Here is an 18,740-nt window from a genome sequence, read left to right on the forward strand (position 1 = left end):
GGATATATTTCATCAGGCCCAGGGGACTTATCGACCTTCAGTTTATTCAAAACTGCCAGTACATCCTCCCTCCGAACATCTATTTCCTCCAGCCTATTAACGTGTAACACCTTCTCTTCCTCAAAAACATGGCCCCTCTCCTTGGTGAACACTGAAGAAAAGTATCCATTCATCACCTCGCCTATCTCTACTGACTCCATACACAAGTTCCCATTACTGTCCTTGACCGGCCCTAACCTCACCCTGGTCATTCTTTTATTCCTCACATAAGAGTAAAAAGCCTTGGGGTTTTCCTTGATCTGACCCGCCAAGGACTTCTCATGTCCCCTCCTAGCTCTCTTAAGCCCCTTTTTCAGCTCATTCCTTGCTAACTTGTAACCCTCAATCGAGCTATCTGAACCTTGTTTCCTCATCCCTACATAAGCTTCCCTCTTCCTTTTCACAAGACATTCCACCTCTTTCGTGAACCACGGTTCCCTCACTCGGCCATTTCCTCCCTGCCTGACAGGGACATACCTATCAAGGACACCCAGTATTTGTTCCTTGAAAAAGTTCCACTTTTCATTAGTGCCTTTCCCTGACAGTGTCTGTTCCCATCTTATGCCTCCTAATTCTTGCCTAATCACATCATACTTACCTCTCCCCCAATTGTAAACCTTGCCCTACCATACGGCCCTATCCCTCTCCATTGCAATAACAAAAGACACCGAATTGTGGTCACTATCTCCAAAGTGCTCTCCCACCACCAAATCTAACACTTGGCCCGGTTCATTTCCCAGTACCAAATCCAATGTGGCCTCACCTCTTGTCGGCCTATCCATATATTGTGTCAGGAAACCCTCCTGCACACACTGCACAAAAACTGCCCCATCCGAACTATTTGACCTACAACGGTTCCAATCAATATTTGGAAAGTTAAAGTCCTCCATGACAACTACCCTGTGACCCCCCACACATTCCCATAATCTGCTTAGCAATTTCTTCCTCCACATCTCTATTACTATTTGGGGGCCTATAGTAAATTCCTAACAATGTGACTGCTCCTTTCCTATTTCTAACCTCAGCCCATATTACCTCAGTGTGCAGATCCCCCTCGAAGTGCCTTTCCGCAGCCGTTAAACTATCCTTGATTAACAATGCCACTCCTCCACCTCTTTTACCAGCTTCCCTACACTTACTGAAACATCTATACCCCAGAACATCCAACAACCATTCCTGTCCTTGTTCTACGCACGTCTCTATAATGGCCACAACATCATAGTCCCAAGTACCAATCCACGCCCCAAGTTCATCTACCTTGTTCCGGATGCTCCTTGCATTGAAGTAGACACACTTCAACCCACCTTCCTGTGTACCGGTACCCACCCTTGACCTTGATACCTTCCCCAATACCTCACCACCCTCAACACTGACTTCTGGACTACAACTCCTTTTCCCACTCCCCTGACAAATTAGTTTAAACCCCGCTGAAGAGCCGTATCAAATTTCCCTCCCAGGATATTGGTGCCCCTCTGGTTCAGGTGCACCCCGTCCTGTTTGTACAGGTCCCACCTTCCCCAGAATGTGTTCCAATTATCCACAGAGCTGAAACCCTCCCTCCTACACCATCCCTGCAACCACATGTTTAACTGCACTCTCTCCCTGTTCCTCAACTCGCTATCACGTGGCACCGGTAACGTACCAGAGATGACCACGTGTTTTGTCTTGGCTCTCAGCTTCCAGCCCAGCTCCCGAAATTCCTGTTTTAAATTCCCATCCCTTCTCTTACCTATGTCGTTGGTACCAATGTGTACCACGACTTATGACTGTTCCCCCTCCCCCTTAAGAATCCGGAAAACACGGTCCCTGGCATCCGGTAGGCAACATACCATCCTCGAGTCTCTTTTGCTGCCACAGTTCATGTGAATTAATATCCATTTCTATGAGTTTTTTTGTTTTGTTATTCCTAGTTGTAAAATTATTTTCTTTCCTATCTCCTTGTATGCTTGTACATATACGAGTAGTTGCGACAACCATCCCCCAGGTTTGAATGCATGAATAAACAATATTTCTGATCTGACCCGAAAGAGAGTTTGCTGAAAGACATTTTAAAATTGATTTCACAAATATAGGGTTTAGGGAAAAACACCACAACCTATTAAAAAATTAAAATATCCCTGCTTACAAATAGATGGCAAGGAAAATAATGAAGTTCAGTTTGCCTCTCTGTAACTCAAGTGTGAAGGGATTCATTTTGGTAGAAAAAGTGAGGAGAGGCAAAGTAAAATAGAGTACAATTCTAAAGGGGTTGCAGGAGCAGACAGATCTGTGTGTATATGTGCACAAATCATTGAAGAGGACCAGGCTACAAGAGAAAGCGGTAGATAAGGCAGACTAGATTCTTGGATTTATAAATAGAGGTAAAGAGTACAAAAAGAGGAAGTTATGATGACCTTTATAAAACACAAGTTTGGTCTGAATTGGAACCACACTTTAGGAAGGGTGTGAAGCCATTAGAGTGTAAAATATACAAGGTAGGTTCCAGGGATGAGGGCCTTCAGTTACAATTGTAGACTGGAGAAGCTGGAGCTGTTCTCCTTATAGAAGAGAAGATTGAGAGGAGATTTGTTTGAGGTGTTAAAATCATGATTGGACAGGATAGATAAGGAGAAATGTTCCCATTGGCAAATGGGTCGAGAGCCAGGAGGCACCGAGTTAGCAGGAATGACAAACAATCAAAGGTGACATAAGGAAAAACTTCTTTGTGAAGTGAGTGGTTACAAGGGCTGGAATGCACTGCCTGAGCATGTGGTGCAGGCGGATTCCATCGTGGTTTTCATAACAGAACTGGATTAATCGCTGAAGAGAAAAGGATTGCAGAGCAGTGGGCTAAAGCACAGCGTGCAGGACTAGCTGAGTTCCTCTTGCAGAAAACTGGCATGGACACAGCAGGCCAAATCGCTGCCTTCTGTGCTGTAAGCATTCTATGATTCTATGATTTTTAATGTTTTTCAAGCAGTCAACAGATCAAATATGTCGCAAAGTTTGTCAATTTTCAGGTTTTGGGAAAGCACAGGATGTTTTTGAAACAATCTATATAATTTGTTTACAATCTATATAAATGAACTGCAAGCAGGGACAGAATGCAACATAGCAGAACTTGTGGATGATACTAAAATAGGCGGGAAAGCAGGCAGTGAAGTGGATATAAAGATTCTACAGACAGATATAGATAGACTAGGAGAATAGGCCAAAATTTGGCAGATGGAGTTTAATGTGGATTAGTGTGAGGTTATCCATTTTGGCAGAAAAAATAGAAAGGCAAATTATTACCTAAATGGAAAGCAGATTCAAAATGCGTCCAGGCAGAGGGATCTGGGTGTCTTTGTTCATGAATCACAGAAAGTCGGTATGCAGGTGCAGCACATAGTGTTAAAGGCAAATAGAATGTTAGCATTAATTGCAAAAGGATTGGAGTATAAAGGTAGAGAAGTGTTTTGCAATTTTATAGGGTGTGGTGAGACCACATCTGGAGTATTGTGTCTATTTTTTATCTCTTTATTTGAGGAAGAATGTGATGGCATTGGAACAGTTCAGAAGAGGTTCACCAAATTGATTCTGGGAATGAAAGGGTTGACACCTGAGGAGAGATTAAACAGTTTGGCCTTGTACTCACTGGTGTTTAGAAGAATGCGAGGGGATATGATCGAGGTGTATAAAATTTTAAAAGGGATTGATGAAGTAAATGTAGACCAAATGTTTCCTCTTATGGGGCAATCTCGAACCAGAGGTCAAAGGTGTAGGTTCCAAGGTGGTAGATTTAAAACTGAGATGAGGAGGAACTATTCGCAGAGGGTGGTGAATTTGTGAAACTTGCTGCCCCATAACGCAGTGAAGTCTGAATTGTTGAATGGTTTCAAGAGGGAGATAGATATATTTCTGATTAAAAAAAAGGGAAGGTGGGATATGGGGAATAGTTGGGGAGGTGAATTTGCAACTAAGGAGAGTTCAGCCATGATCTGATTGAATGGCGGAGTGGGCTCGAAAGGCTGAATTTGTCTATTTCTGCTCCTATGTTCCTATGTTCCTAACCACTGTAACATCAGCAGGTTTGGGTGTTGGCAGCCCTCATTCAAAATATGCAAATCAGGCAGTTTAGCACGGCAGTTAACGCTGAAAGACAGAATTTGCTGTCAGCTTGGAGAACTTGTTTCGAGGTCTGGGAAAGCTTGAAAAATGTGGGCACACATAAATCACAAGGTATGAGCACAGGCCACATACACACATGAAGAAAGAGAGTAGGATTAAAGGTGAATATTTAAAAACCCACAACTAATTGAGCAATATGGATAAGGAAATGGTAAGTAAGGTTGTTGGAGAGGAAATTGTATGTGCTATGATGGGGAAGATAATGTGCTACATGAAGGAATTTCAATGGTCCAATTTGCACTCTGTTTCATTCCCCACAACTCTTAAGTTTCAAGGCAAAGCTGGCTCATCATCAAGTGTATTGCCCGGAACGAATAGTGGATCATACAATTCAATATATATGAGAACAGATGAATCATTGGAGAATCAAGAAGATGTTTGGATTATGAAGATTTGAACAGTGCACGGAAGTTCTAGCATGGAATCATCAATTTGATTTAGAAGATATGTTAAATCCATTTATTCATACACACTGCAGAACTGCACATTAAGGTATACAGTGACATTGCACAAATGCTTACATATTCAGCGTACCATCTGCTTTCTACAGAGAGCAAGGTGAACTCAGTGGTCCCTAAGATACACCTGAAAAGCACTGCTAAGCTAAACATCAATCACCTTCATCACTTCAACTTGTAACAGCACAGATATGTGCATTACAAGTGAAAAACATGGTCAAGTTGAGGAGAAATCGCAGGGTGAATAATTGTGCAGCGGTAAGTAGGGAGTATGCTACAAGTTCATAAGGGACTGCCATAGGTTGACATGCATTGAGCTGGGGCAGGGAAAGATCCATCATGCTCAGCACCCATGCCGGATTTCAATGAAATTTCACTGGTTTTGTTTTTCAATGGAGGGGATGCAGTACCTGAAGTGTGACTTGTCTCCATAAATGTAACCACTGGAGATGTTATGATTAGGATGGACATATAGTTGTTTTTACTGCAGTGTGCAGTTGTGCATATAGCATTGTGTAGCACATAAGCAGCCAGCTGGCAATCGTGCAGGCACGGATTCCGTGTTATCACAGACCCCTGTACAAATGACCATGAAGTCCGCCACCACCACCAACAACCCCCACCCCCAACAGGCTCCCCCGCCCCAGGGTACCTGATCCCTGACAAGCCAAATGCCCAGGTCTTATCTCAGATTCATTATTCTTCATCCTGGGGCCTGCTTGGAATTCCAACAGCACCCACTACTGAGTTCTGGCATTGCTGGGACTATGAGACACACAGTGAGAAGGAAACCCCCAGCACTAATGCAGATCCATCAGAATTATATGGATCCATTACTGTTACATGGAACAAGAACATCTGTAACCCCCTGCAGCTCAACAGATGGCAGGCAGCCACACACCAGTGTTGTTCTGTCGGCTAACCGAATCTTGGCATAGTACGCATCAACAAGAAACACAGAGGCATGCACAAAAGGCTGACACAGCAGTTAAATACATTTACCACAAGTGTAAAAAAACTTAGTAAAATGGATTTACTTTAAACATACAGGGTAAATTTTATGGGGAGGGTAGTGGTGGATTACTCACCCCCCCCCCCCCAGCCCCTTTAGTAAATTTGGTGGCAAACCGACCAACTTTAAAAAAGGCTGCCCCACAGATATAACAGACTGCTGGCAGCTCAGACAGTCCCAGCAGTGCCAGAACTCAGTAGTGGGTACTGCAGGGACTATAAGCACACCACAGAATGAATCCTGAACTAAGATAAGTCTTGGGAGTTTGGGCTGGAAGGAATCAGGCACCCTGTGGGGGGAGGAGGGGAGAGATGGTGAACCCTTCATGAGGGGACGGGGGAAGAATGGGTTTGGGAGGCCAGGCAGGGGGGCACAAAGAGGTGCACACCTGCCTACACCAATTGCATTTTGCCATGGGCAGCATCATATTCGGGTCAATTGGTTTGTTCAATTGCCCGTTCATTCTTTTTTTCAAAGTGGCAGGCAGGCTGCCAGGCAGGCACTTGTCTGCCTATCGTATTATGGGCACCAGTTTGAGAGTGGATGGGATGGCAGTGAGGTGGCCTCCCATCATATCTTAAGTGGCTCCCCCCTTCACCTGCTGGAAACACACCCAGTGGCAGGGTCGGCGGGGGGTAGGGGGGGAGGTTGTAAAATCCAGACCATATTCACTGTGCAAGAAAGAAAGACAGATCAACAAAGTAACTCACATGTGATATCCCCAGTGGAATTCGTCAAGGCCAGATCCTCCATTTCTATGGGTCCAGGCCTTTGTCTGTACTGTTGCTATGTCATGCTGATGTGGCTGAATCCATACAGCTCTAATTGGTAACATTACACTTCAGTTCAATGTAGCTATGTTTTCATAAATAATTTCTCCTTTGAAATGGAGTAGAGAAACTTGTGTCTCAACCTTCGTAGCAGAGAAAACAGCAACAGATTATGTCCTTGACTGACAACTATACACCCTCCTGAGTGCAGAGATGTTGGACTGTGCTTGCCTGGGAGTAATATCAACTTGTTCTCAATGCAAAAGGTATTTTGCCTTCCCTACTGAACATTCATTTTGGCACAAGTGCTTGCAGTTAAAGAAGAGCGAAATCTGAAAAGTCAAGGGCAGGCTCTTGATTTTTGCAAAAACAAGACAATATAGTGGGAGGGAAAAATGTTAGTGGCCAGCATTGTATGTAATTGGAGCACCTTGGTTGAATTACATTGAGAAAAGATCGAAGCAAATAGATTTATAACTGGGACCTTTAATGGATTTGTGTGGATTTTTGGGTATGCCCAATATTTACATTCATTATACAAATTTGTGAATAATATTCTGGTTTCATTTCATTCAATATCTTCGACTGGAATTTTCCAACCGTTCACGCCAGTGGAATTTTCCTATCCCGCTGCAGCGAACGGAGATTTGGTTTATTGCCAAAGTCTCCAACTTCATTGTAGCAGGAACGTGGCATGAACGGGTGGTAGAAGTTCACCGTATATATATATATATACATATATAAATGTTATTTATCTTTGCATGAAGAATAGGAGAATATTGTTTTTTACAGAAATAATGTGCCAACATTATTCCCCTCATAATCTGCACAGTGGATTGCAAAGTTTGAATCAGGTAATATGACCTCAATCTGTCACATATTCACCTACTACCATTGTTTTGGAGGTGGGTTGCATGGCATGTATAAGTCCTATGTTTGAGGCGCGATACCTCATTAGAATATTGAAACCGGCTGAGAACCTGATTTAAAGTTAATGTTGTCTGGCCTGTTTTCCTGAGGCTTGAGAAACCTGGCAGCTAAATGCTGATGAGAGAAGATAGATTGAGCAGATAAATACCTTTTGTAGTAATGCATGTGACGTTGAAGGAGCAGGAGTTCTTTCCCTGACCTCTCAAGTCAAACCTTCAGCTGATTGTAACCTTTCCTCACTGCTGCAATGAGCTGAGCTTGAACCTTCAACCTCCAATACATTCCCCTCTCCCATTAGAATCACAGAATCCTTACAGTGCAGAAGGAGGCCATTCAGCCCATCGACTCTGCACCGATTCTCCGACAGAACATCTTACCCAGGCCCACCCCCCTGCCCGATCCCAGTCATCCCCACATATTCACCCCACTAATCCCATAACCTATACACCGTTGGACACTAAGGGACAATTTAGCATAGCCAATCCACCTAACCTAAACATCTTTGGACTGTGGGAGGAAACTGAAGCACCTGGAGGAAACCCATGCAGACACGGGGAGAGTGTGCAAACTCCACACAGACAGTCACCTGAGGCTGGAATTGAACCCAGGTTTGTGGCACTGTGAGGCAGCAGTGCTAACCACTGTGCCACTGTGCCGCCCCAAGAGTGCTCTAAGTTTCCCCTTTTGCTTGCAATCCTATCTTCTGTTTACTGGTCCCCACCTATCCTTCTGCCCACAATCTCCCTTTTCCTCACAATTATCATGCTCAAGAGCCCCATCCATATCCTGTTTTTCTTCAATTGCTGTGTGCGATCCCTCATAGTTCCTGCTGATTCTTGTCATTCCCCCAGTCTGCCAATATTGCTGGCTGCTCGGCAGAAAATGGAATTTTGAAAAATGATGATAAAGATCAGCCATTGAATCTGCCAAAACCACCGCATTCCCAGATTTCTCCCTATACCACAACCTCTGCTCACGTGCTCCCTCACTTTTAGTACTGAAAACAGTGTTCAAACAATCCACGAGTCTTGAAATTAATCTGTTATATTAAATGAATAAATTCATTCATTCCAGAGAATAAATCCTGCAGACTCAAGTATACCTTTTAGAATTACTGAACACAATGCTTTCAGCTTACGGCATGAACGGACAGTGAAGTATGAGATCCAAGTGCAGGCAATGATAGATGAAAAATGGCAAGTCTTTAGCACTGGTTACATATGCCAGAAATTTGGTGTTACCAAAAAATCCAGCCACAGTGAGGTAAGTTACTATTTCCATGTCTTAATTGATAATTTTCCATTGGTTTTTTAAAATTACAATTGTAGTCATGTAACCTAACCGTTGAGAATTAACAAAGTGATATTTCATTTTGTGATACAATGGATGCGGTCATTGCCAATGGGGGAAGGCAGTGGTGCAGTGGTATTTTCACTAGATTAGTAATCTAAAGACCCAGGGTGATACTCTGGAGGTCCTGTTTTGAATCCCACCACAGCTGATGGTACAATATGAATTCCAAAAAGACATGGCATTAAAAGTCTAATGACGGCCATGAAACCATTGTCAATTGTCATTATAAACCTATCTGGTTCACGACTGTCCTTTAGGGGAGGAAATCTGCCATTTTTACCTCGTCTGGACTACAAAGTAAAGTAAAGTAAAAGTTTATTAGTCACAAGTAAGGCTTACATTAACACTGCAATGAAGTTACTGTGAAATTCCCCTAGTCGCCACACTCCGACACCTGTTGAGGTAAATGCACCTAACCAGCCCGTCTTTCAGACTGTGGGAGGAAACCGAAACAGCCGGAGGAAACCCACGCAGACACGGGGAGAACATGTAAACTCCACACAGATAGTGACCCAAGCCAGGAATCAAACCTGGGTCCCTGGCACTGTGAGGCAGCATTGCTAACCACTGTGCCACCATGCCGCAAGTAACTCCAGATCCATGACAATGTGGTTGACTCTTAAATGCCCTCTGAAATGGCCTAGAAAGCCACTCAGTTGAAGGGCAATTAGGGATGGACAATAAATGTTGGCCAAGTCAGCAACTCCCATATCCCATGAATGAATAAAAAAAATACCATTAGGGGCATTGGGGAAATGATGGTGAAACCAAGGTGATGATTTTACAGCCCCTCCCGCCAGGTGGGATATTACAGTCCCGCCAAACTGGACAGAGATTTAAATGACCCTCCACATCCGGTGGGGGAGAGGAACAGACAGCAGTGGGGAAGCACATTGCGGCGGGGATATAAAATTCTGGCCCATGCATAGTAACAATAATTTCCTATTAATTTACTAAGTATGGCGTATTGCTCAATGCACGGTTTGCGGAGATTCATAGGCTTTTTTTATGTTTCTCCTTGACCATTCACACCTGTGGCAAGGACCATTGTAACAGACACATACCTGACAATTTCTTAACCATTGGCGAGGAGGATCTATCTCTCGCTGGATCTTTCTGCTCATCTTAATGGCCTAATAAGTGCTCCGCTGCAGCATTAGTTGGTGACATGTTGCTGTGTGTTCTGATGGACAAAGTCGACAATATCATGATTTGTACTGGTCAAAATGTCAGGGCAGCCAGTGCATACATGCAGCATGCTCTGCAGCAAGACTGCTGCCTGATTGCAAGACAAAGGCCACAACATAAAAACAGCTTTTCGTGTTCTCTTAAAATTGACTTATTTTTATCATTTTGTTTGTGGCAAAGAAAATTAATGCTCCTTATGTTTTCCTCAGGTCCTGTTGGTGGCTGGACTAACAATGCCTGTTTATGTGACCTTCGCTCTTCTTTTTCCTGTATCTTGAAAAGTAACAGAAAGCAAAGTACCTCGGTGTGTTGAGTAGTGAGCGAATGGAACACCATTAATTAATAAATACTTGATTTGAAAATTTCAGTCCAGAGAGGATGACATTTACACTTTACCTTTGTGGGTTTTCTGTTAGTAAAAGTGTACCTGCAAAACTGTAGTGAACTCTCTTTTCTATTTTGCCAAGACTCCAAACTTGAATGGCGAAACCTTTTCATTGCAGAAGACCGTGATCTAAAGTGCCAGCTAGAGGACATGGGAAAGCTTAAACAACAAAAATAGAAAATGCTAGAAAGCATGCCAGGTGACATCCGTGAAGAGGGCAGAGTAATCATTATTTCAGTTGTGGATGCTTTATCAGAAAGATACATAAAGGGCGGGATTTTTTAAAAAAATTCCGACTGTGTTTGCCCTGAGATCGGAAAATCCCACCCGAGGACAACAGACCTTTGCATTGTGTCCCCCCCCTCCCCCCCTCCCCCCCCAGCAATTACTGTGGTATAACTTCATTGCAGTGTTAATCTAAGCCTACTTGTGACACTAATAAATAGACATTAAACTTTAAGAGTATTTGAAAATGGAGCCTTGCATTTAGCAGTTCAGGATTTTAGTTTTGTCAAAAATGAAAAGCAGAAAATGCTCACTTCCCCCTTGGTTAAACAGAAAAGTCCACTGTTCCTCAGTTGTGTGTGGAACAAATAAATAGGATCATGTGTGGAGCTCACACATTCATGGAGTGTATTTTGTTGATTGGTATGATTACAAAAGGTCGAGAATTTGAGTGGCAGCGAATTAACCAACAGAGACAGTCCTGATAAATATTTGGTAACTTAGAATCATAGAATCTATAGTGCAGAAGGAGGCTATTCGGCCCATTGAGTCTGCACCGACCAGAATCCCATAACCCCGTGCATTTACCCTAGCTAGTCCCCTTGATACTAAGGGGCAATTTAGCATGGCCAATCCACCTAGCCCGCACATCTTTGGACTTCTGAGAAGAAAACTTAAACTTTCCTGTATTTATATTGTAAAATAATGTTAAATTGGTAAGAGTGACTTTTAAACTACCCAGAAGCAAGTGACTGAAAAAATGGGAGATCCAGGCATTTGCTTGCAGGCATCAGTAACCTGAAGTCGGGGCTAATGTTGAGTCTCAAGCCTTGTGTTTCAGTAGTGTGCCTTCTGATCTAATGTGACAGTAGCCAGTTACTATTCCATTTCCACATTCACTGTCTTATTAGGAATGTTGGGTGGATTCCCGAGATGGGAGCTCAGGACAGTATGGCTCACTGTGAAGGAGACTGGCAGCCCACACCGTGTGACCACAGTGAATGCTACTGAGGCCAAGCAGTAGGGCTGGAGGGAACGCATTGGAGCCACCATCAACATCAAGGGGGTAGCTGAAACATTATGGAGGTTGACAATCAGAGACTTGTCTCTCCATGATTTCCACACTCAACGGCAAGGTAGTGGAGATGGAAGAGAGCAGCCTTACCACATTTCCTGTCAGGCATGTTACTACATGTGCTACTGCCGTCAGGAACAAGGAGGCAGGAATACATCTCGTAACCAGCCTAACACTTTCATTTCTAAAATTCCATGCATCGTCATATCAAAAGCTGCCTACATAGGGGTTGATTGGGAATAGTCCACAGGGATTTTTCCCCATGTCTTTGGGCGCAAATCAGATGGTCCACAGTCAAATATAAATCTGAATCTTATTTTTCTCAGTTGGTTTGATGTTTGAATAACAAAGTACAAAGCATCAGAAACCCAGGAATCCATATTAGCAAACCGAAGCCTAAGTTTCAAATCTGAACTCTACTTAACATTATATTTCAAGGCTGTTTATTGTTTTTAGAAAATTGTCCTTAATCAGGCTCAAAGCTGAAGAATTTCACATCTATTTTTCATATGAATAAGGAAGCGAACAAGGCATCCTTTTAGACTTCTGTGTAATAAAAGCAACTGGAACTATTCTGAATGCAGACTATTCTGGTATTCATATCAAAAAGAAGTTTTGAGTTCTTAATAAGTGAACTGATCCAGCTTTACAATGAAGCTTCTATCTTGGTTTATAAGTTTGAGAACACAATGGTTCTTGCTAATGAAATATGTGGGGGTGGTTTAAAGGTCTTCGACTTGGATTGTGGAACAAAAGCTTGACAAAAGCTTATTTTTCTTTTAAATCAGCGGCCTTTCAGTATTTTCACGACAAATTGCCCAAATTGGTAAAGAAAGAAAATGGATTCATACAGAGTATTTTCCAGAAGATTTTTTAACTGACCTTTTGAAATAATTAACAAACTGGAAAAGCAGCAATCTATAAGAAAAATTTACTTGTAAGGTTCCATTTATACACCCCTTCGCTGGTAAACTAAATCAATGTCAAAACACATCGATGTCGGTCTCTGTGAGTTCCATTGACATCTAGCTTCCTCCTTTTGAATGTGCTAATTTCCTGCACAAGGGCTTTTCCCCGACAACATGCTTTTATAAAGATGAAAAGTAATTTTTCACTTTTAAAGGTGCATTTTGCTAAATCTTTGCAAAGCAGTGTTAAATAGTTTTTCAAAATGGTGCTAGTCACTGTCTTGAGTCAACACTCTCCATGAGTTCCAAGTTGCGTTGTTTTGAATAACAGGATCCCGTGAGTAATAGTCATCACCTTTATATAGCTTCAAGGCATTCACAGCATTCATGAGGATTCCATTTTTTGTTCTACCTTACAAATGTTTGGACAATAAATTCTGAAGATTATCCTCAAGTGGTGGTTTCACTTGACAAGCACTATTCAGGCCTTAGGGTAAACATCAAGGATCTCAAACGTGTCAACAAAAACATTGAATTTTCCGGTCCAGCCTGTCCCCGGACCCAGATATTCCCACCTCGGGTAAATGGACAAAGAACAAAGAACAGTACAGCACAGGAAACAGGCCCTTCGGCCCTCCAAGCCTGTGCCGCTCCTTGGTCCAACTAGACCAATCGTTTGTATCCCTCCATTCCCAGGCTGCTCATGTGACTATCCAGGTAAGTCTTAAACGATGTCAGCGTGCCTGCCTCCACCACCCTACTTGGCAGCGCATTCCAGGCCCCCACCACCCTCTGTGTAAAAAACATCCCTCTAATATCTGAGTTATACTTCACCCCTCTCACCTTGAGCCCGTGACCCCTCGTGAACGTCACTTCTGATCTGGGAAAAAACTTCCCACCGTTCACCCTATCTATCCCCTTCATAATCTTGTACACCTCTATTAGATCTCCCCTCATTCTCCGTCTTTCCAGGGAGAACAACCCCAGTTTACCCAATCTCTCCTCATAGCTAAGACCCTCCATACCAGGCAACATCCTGGTAAACCTTCTCTGCACTCTCTCTAACGCCTCCACGTCCTTCTGGTAGTGCGGCGACCAGAACTGGACGCAGTACTCCAAATGTGGCCTAACCAGCGTTCTATACAGCTGCATCATCAGACTCCAGCTTTTATACTCTATACCCCGTCCTATAAAGGCAAGCATACCATATGCCTTCTTCACCACCTTCTCCACCTGTGTTGCCACCTTCAAGGATTTGTGGACTTGCACACCTAGGTCCCTCTGTGTTTCTATACTCCTGATGACTCTGCCATTTATTGTATAACTCCTCCCTACATTATTTCTTCCAAAATGCATCACTTCGTATTTATCCGGATTAAACTCCATCTGCCACCTCTCCGCCCAATTTTCCAGCCTATCTATATCCTGCTGTATTGCCCGACAATGCTCTTCGTTATCCGCAAGTCCAGGACCTTTGGTTTGTCTGTCATATTTACTGTCCCATCTGTGATGATTCCCGTGGTGGGTGGGACAAGAAGATTTTGGCCAAAGGCTCAGATAGCGTAGTCAATGATCCACAAAACTCTCACTCACACTCTCTGTAGCATGGGTTTTCCTGATCTGATATTAGTTTGAATCCAGTTGCAAGCAGAGGGGATTGTCAGGCGTCTGGCAACACTGATGTCATCAAATGGGTTAAGCAGCCAATCACCTACAAGTATTCTCACAGACAGCAGCCAGGAAGGAAAATGCACTGATGATCGCACTTTCAATTAAACTTCACAGACAGCGCAACAAATAACTGAGATAAATACATGGGATTAAGGCAGAAACATGACAAACAACCTTTTTAAATAAGTTATTAAAAATGTGATTTTTGAATCATGTTTTATCACAAACTTGACATTGCACAAATATAAAACTAATTTTGTTAGGGCCAATGGTGCTGTTCAGCAGTAATTATGAACTTTGTTCTCCAGTAAACATTCAGTTACAATTCATTCATCAAGATGTAACTTTGTCAAGGATTTGTACAGCAAGCCTAATAGAACAACCAGGCAGGTTCTCATCTTTTCAGTGATTTCCATTTGATTGCAGACTGGGGAACTTTAATGATGCTGTCAGGAATAGATTAGCAATATTTGTATTGTTAAATATTAGAAATAAGGGTACATTTAAGTGGTCTAATGTACTGGTTTTGTGCAGGTAAGGGCAAAACTCTAGAAAGATTCATGTTAAATTGTATGGATGGGTGGTTTAGGTTTGTGTCTATTGTGCTTCACGATGTTTATGATATGAAAGGTAAATTAAAGCTTGGAGAAGGAAAGAGATGTTGCTTAGTAACCAGGGGCACGTTTAGGGAAAATATCTTTTTGAGTTTAGTTTTAAACTAGAAGCCAGAGGAGTAGGAGCTTCAGAGGGAAAGAGGAACATCTCTCAGAGCTGATAAAAGAAAAGCCAGACAGTCGAGTAAGGGGTAAGGAAGCAACTACCAGAAATTGAAACAGCAAGGAAACTAGAGAAATGCAGAGGAGTTTTCAAGAAGTCTGAAGTTAAAGGAACAAAGAGGATCTGGAATGAGAACAGAGCCCCATTCAGTGAAGACAGAGCAGTGAGAAGCCAGAAAGATTATCTGAAGTGGATCTAAGGTTTATGACACCTTACTACAGTTTGTGGAACAATTGATGGCTAGATTTTGGAGTTTCAAGACAATTCGGAGCATTCAAAACAAATACTGAAAAGAGAATGGGAAAACGTGGAGGTGGATTCTTGACGAAAACAGTTGATGGAAGTCTGAAAGAAGGGCGGCACGGTAGCACAGTGGTTAGCACTGTTGCTTCACAGCTCCAGGGACCTGGGTTCGATTCCCGGCTTGGGTCACTGTCTGTGTGGAGTTTGCACATTCTCCTCGTGTCTGCGTGGGTGTCCTCCGGGTGCTCTGGTTTCCTCCCAAAGTCCATAGATGTGCGGCTAAAATTGCCCCTTAGTGTCCTGAGATGTGTAGGTTAGAGGGATTAGCGGGTAAAATATGTAGGGATAGGGGGGTAGGGCCTGGGTGGGATTGTGGTCGGTGCAGACTCGATGGGCCGAATGGCCTCCTTCTACACTGTAGGGATTCTATATTCTAAGATTTTAAAGCATGTCTTTTTGCGAGTGGAGCTTGGAAACACTTGTGTGGCAATCATCTGGGGTGAATTTGAGGAGAAATTCATTGAAGATTGATTGTGTGGCATCTGCCATTTAGTTTTAGAGTGGATGTTATCATTGAAATCTGTGTATATTTGTGAAGATAAGGAGGGATGAAGGAGTACTGTATTATAATAAAACTTATCAGGTTTAATAAATTATTTTTTTGGTGTGAAAAGCTAATTGGCATTTCTGACACTCTGTTCCTCCACGTTTTCTAAAAAAATAAAAGTTATGATCTTTTGAACCAAGTTTCCATTCTGGAATATTCCTATCCTGTTATACATTGCACTTTTTGGAGAAGCATAGCATCACTGAAAGCAATTTATTGAGTTCCACGTTTAACTGGGCAAGTGCAAACTTTAGAAGTTGCACTCAGATTTGGAGAACTACTAAAGTTAAAATTAAAATTTATTTATTAGTCACAAGTAAGGCTTACATTAATAGCACACTGAAGTTACTATGAAATTCTCCTAGTCGCCACACTCCGGTGCTTGTTTGGGTCAATGCATCTAACCAGCACATCTTTCAGACTGCGGGAGGAAACTGGAGCACCCAGAGGAAACCCATGCAGACACGGGGAGAACGTGCAAACTCCACACAGACAGTGACCCAAGCCAGAAATCAAACCTGGGTCCCTGGCGCTGTGAGACAGCACTACTAACCACTGTGCCACCGTGCCGCCCCCTAAAAGAGATTACTGACAGCTTTAAAGTCATTAATACTGCATTTGAACTGCATTCCAGATCACCTGTTTTGGGAAAACATTGCAGCTGACTGACCCATATGCAGCCAAGCATTGAAATTAGGTTCAGCAAGTTTCAAAGACCATTCACACCAAACTTGTAACATCTGATGTGACCAAAGGAAAGCCAGAAGTGGCGCAGTTTCAGAAGTTCCCCATGAACCAATGACAATCATATGAATTTCCAGTTGTGTGGACATCCAGGCCAATCCTGTTTTATGAGTCATAGATTGTGGTGAAAAATCACCCAAGAAACAGGTCAGGAACTCTCCCGGTTTCACGCTAGGTGGACACTTGGAATCAATCTCGTAAAATTCTGCCCTAAGTCTTTCATCTCTACAATGATGAAATGAAAAATATATTTCTAGTCAGCCCTCTACAGTAGTAAAATTACATTACTAAAAGAAAAGATCTGTCAGAGTAAATTTTGTTTCTTTATTCAGTTTTCGAAAAGTGAACTATTTATAAGCCTCAAGCTCCTGGGAAAATATTAATAATTAACACTGAGAATAATTTAATAATAAGGTAGAACATTTTTCAGCCCATTTATATGCATCATTGCTTTTTAAGGACTGTTTGCTTTTCAGTTGGCTAGTCTTAATGGAGTGCAATACGGTGACACAGTGGTCAACACTGCTGCCTCAGCACCAGGGACCTGAGTTTGATTCCGGTCCTAGGTCACTGTCTGTGTGGAGTCAGCATCTTCTCCCCGTGTCTGTGCGGATTTTTGCCAGGTGCTCCGGTTTCCTCCCACAGTCCAACGACGTGCAGATAAGGCGGTCTGACCTATGCACCGTCAGGGTCCAGTAAGGTTGAAAGAGAGAGTCTTTATGAGAAATTCTCATGTAATGTTTGCCAAAGCCCCCACGATGAACTAGATTTCAATCCCATCCCCGATCTTGATATTCCCTGGTTGCCAATCACACCCCCCCCAACCCGCCTGTCCGACAATCCACCGCTACAGTTAATTCTCATCGGCTACCCCTATCCTTTCTGCAATGATCATGAACCCTTCAATTGTGTTTCCCATTCACACAACACCCCTTCCTGCAATGGATGCATTTTTCCTGCTCAAAGCTATTGGATACCACAAACCCTCCTCCCAAATCTCAATTTTCTTTCCTCAGCAAATCATTCCTCCCTCCACCTCTTCCTTCTGTTTCCCTCTGCTGAAACACTTCTCCGTTCCCTTCAAAGAACAAAGAACAATACAGCACAGGAACAGGCCCTTCGGCCCTCCAACCCCGCGCCGCTCCCTGGTCCCAAGTGGAGTTCCTCAGCCCTTACTCTCTTCCTCCGCTGTCTTCTTGCATCATTCCTGTACCCTCTCCTTCCCCAGCTCCCTTTTCCCTCCGCATCTCCATCATCCACTCTCCTCCAATCTTCTTATCACCTCTCTCCTCTTCTCTTCCCTTTCCTCTTAGCTGTCTCCTTTCCCCCACATTGATTCCATTATTGGCCACATCTCTAATCTCGCTTCACTTGAAAAGTTGATATTAGTTTTAACTACTCGTGATTCAACTAATTCTTGCAAAAATGCCAACTGCTACAAAGAGAAACACACATGCACAAAGATCATGACTGCAGTGGCAGAGATAGAATATATTACGGAGTGGGGTGTTGGGGGGGGGGGGGGGCGGGGGGGGGGGAGGTGGATCAGTGGTGGAAGGGATAGGATTAAAAAAAGAAACAAATTAAGAAACAGACCAACAAAGGAAAAAAAGTGATGGATACAGAAATCCAAAACAGAGTGCATGGTGTATAATATACATTTTGAAAAAAATAACAATACAAAGGCAGGTCCTGGATCAGTTGTGAACAATTCTTAAAGGTAAGGAAATTACGAATGGGATTCTCACCTGCCGCCCCGCCCCCCCCCCCCCCCAGGCATGTTTCCCAATGGCTGAGCTCACCATTGGTCACTGGCAGGAGCTTCTGGTCCTGCCATTGTCCACGCCATTTTGCATGGCTCGCACTTCCTGCTGCCGGAAAATCCACCGTGACGGTTACCATCGGTGGCACCGTGAGATTCTGCTGGCAGTGAGAGCCGGAAAATTCAGTGCAGCTTCTCAGAAGCGAACTTTTAGTATGTTTTTTGGTACCAAAGTGTGATGTGTGTGTATATTAAATTTTTTTCCTGAATAATACAATACTGATTGCGAATCTTTGATACGTCCAAAATCAGCACTTAAATAGCAGAATTAATAACCAATTGAGCTTAGTATTTTGATTGTCTTTTTTGTATTACCCATTGATTTTTGGCAAACCCAGTAAATGTTTTAGTCCAACTTTTGTATAAATGGAAAGGAACCACACT

At 43.0% G+C, this 18,740-nt stretch overlaps 1 protein-coding gene across 5 annotated transcripts in view; it reads left to right on the forward strand.

The window, feature by feature from the left end:
• Positions 1–10,330, forward strand: part of btbd16 (BTB (POZ) domain containing 16) — a 69,448-nt gene extending 59,118 nt beyond the window's left edge. For 3 of the 5 annotated variants that reach the window (XM_078224366.1, XM_078224367.1, XM_078224368.1), the window contains 2 exons: positions 8,433–8,621; positions 10,109–10,321. In XM_078224366.1, the coding sequence (XP_078080492.1) occupies positions 8,433–8,621; positions 10,109–10,177 (258 nt within the window). In that variant the 3' untranslated portion in view covers positions 10,178–10,321. Of the gene's footprint in view, positions 1–4,456; positions 4,631–8,432; positions 8,622–10,108 lie in introns of those variants that run through there. The other 2 variants (XM_078224365.1, XM_078224369.1) reach the window with 2 other exon arrangements.
• The last annotated feature ends 8,410 nt before the right edge of the window (positions 10,331–18,740 follow it).

The sequence above is a fragment of the Mustelus asterias genome, chromosome 11 (assembly GCF_964213995.1).
Source record: "Mustelus asterias chromosome 11, sMusAst1.hap1.1, whole genome shotgun sequence".
Lineage (NCBI taxonomy): Eukaryota > Metazoa > Chordata > Chondrichthyes > Carcharhiniformes > Triakidae > Mustelus > Mustelus asterias.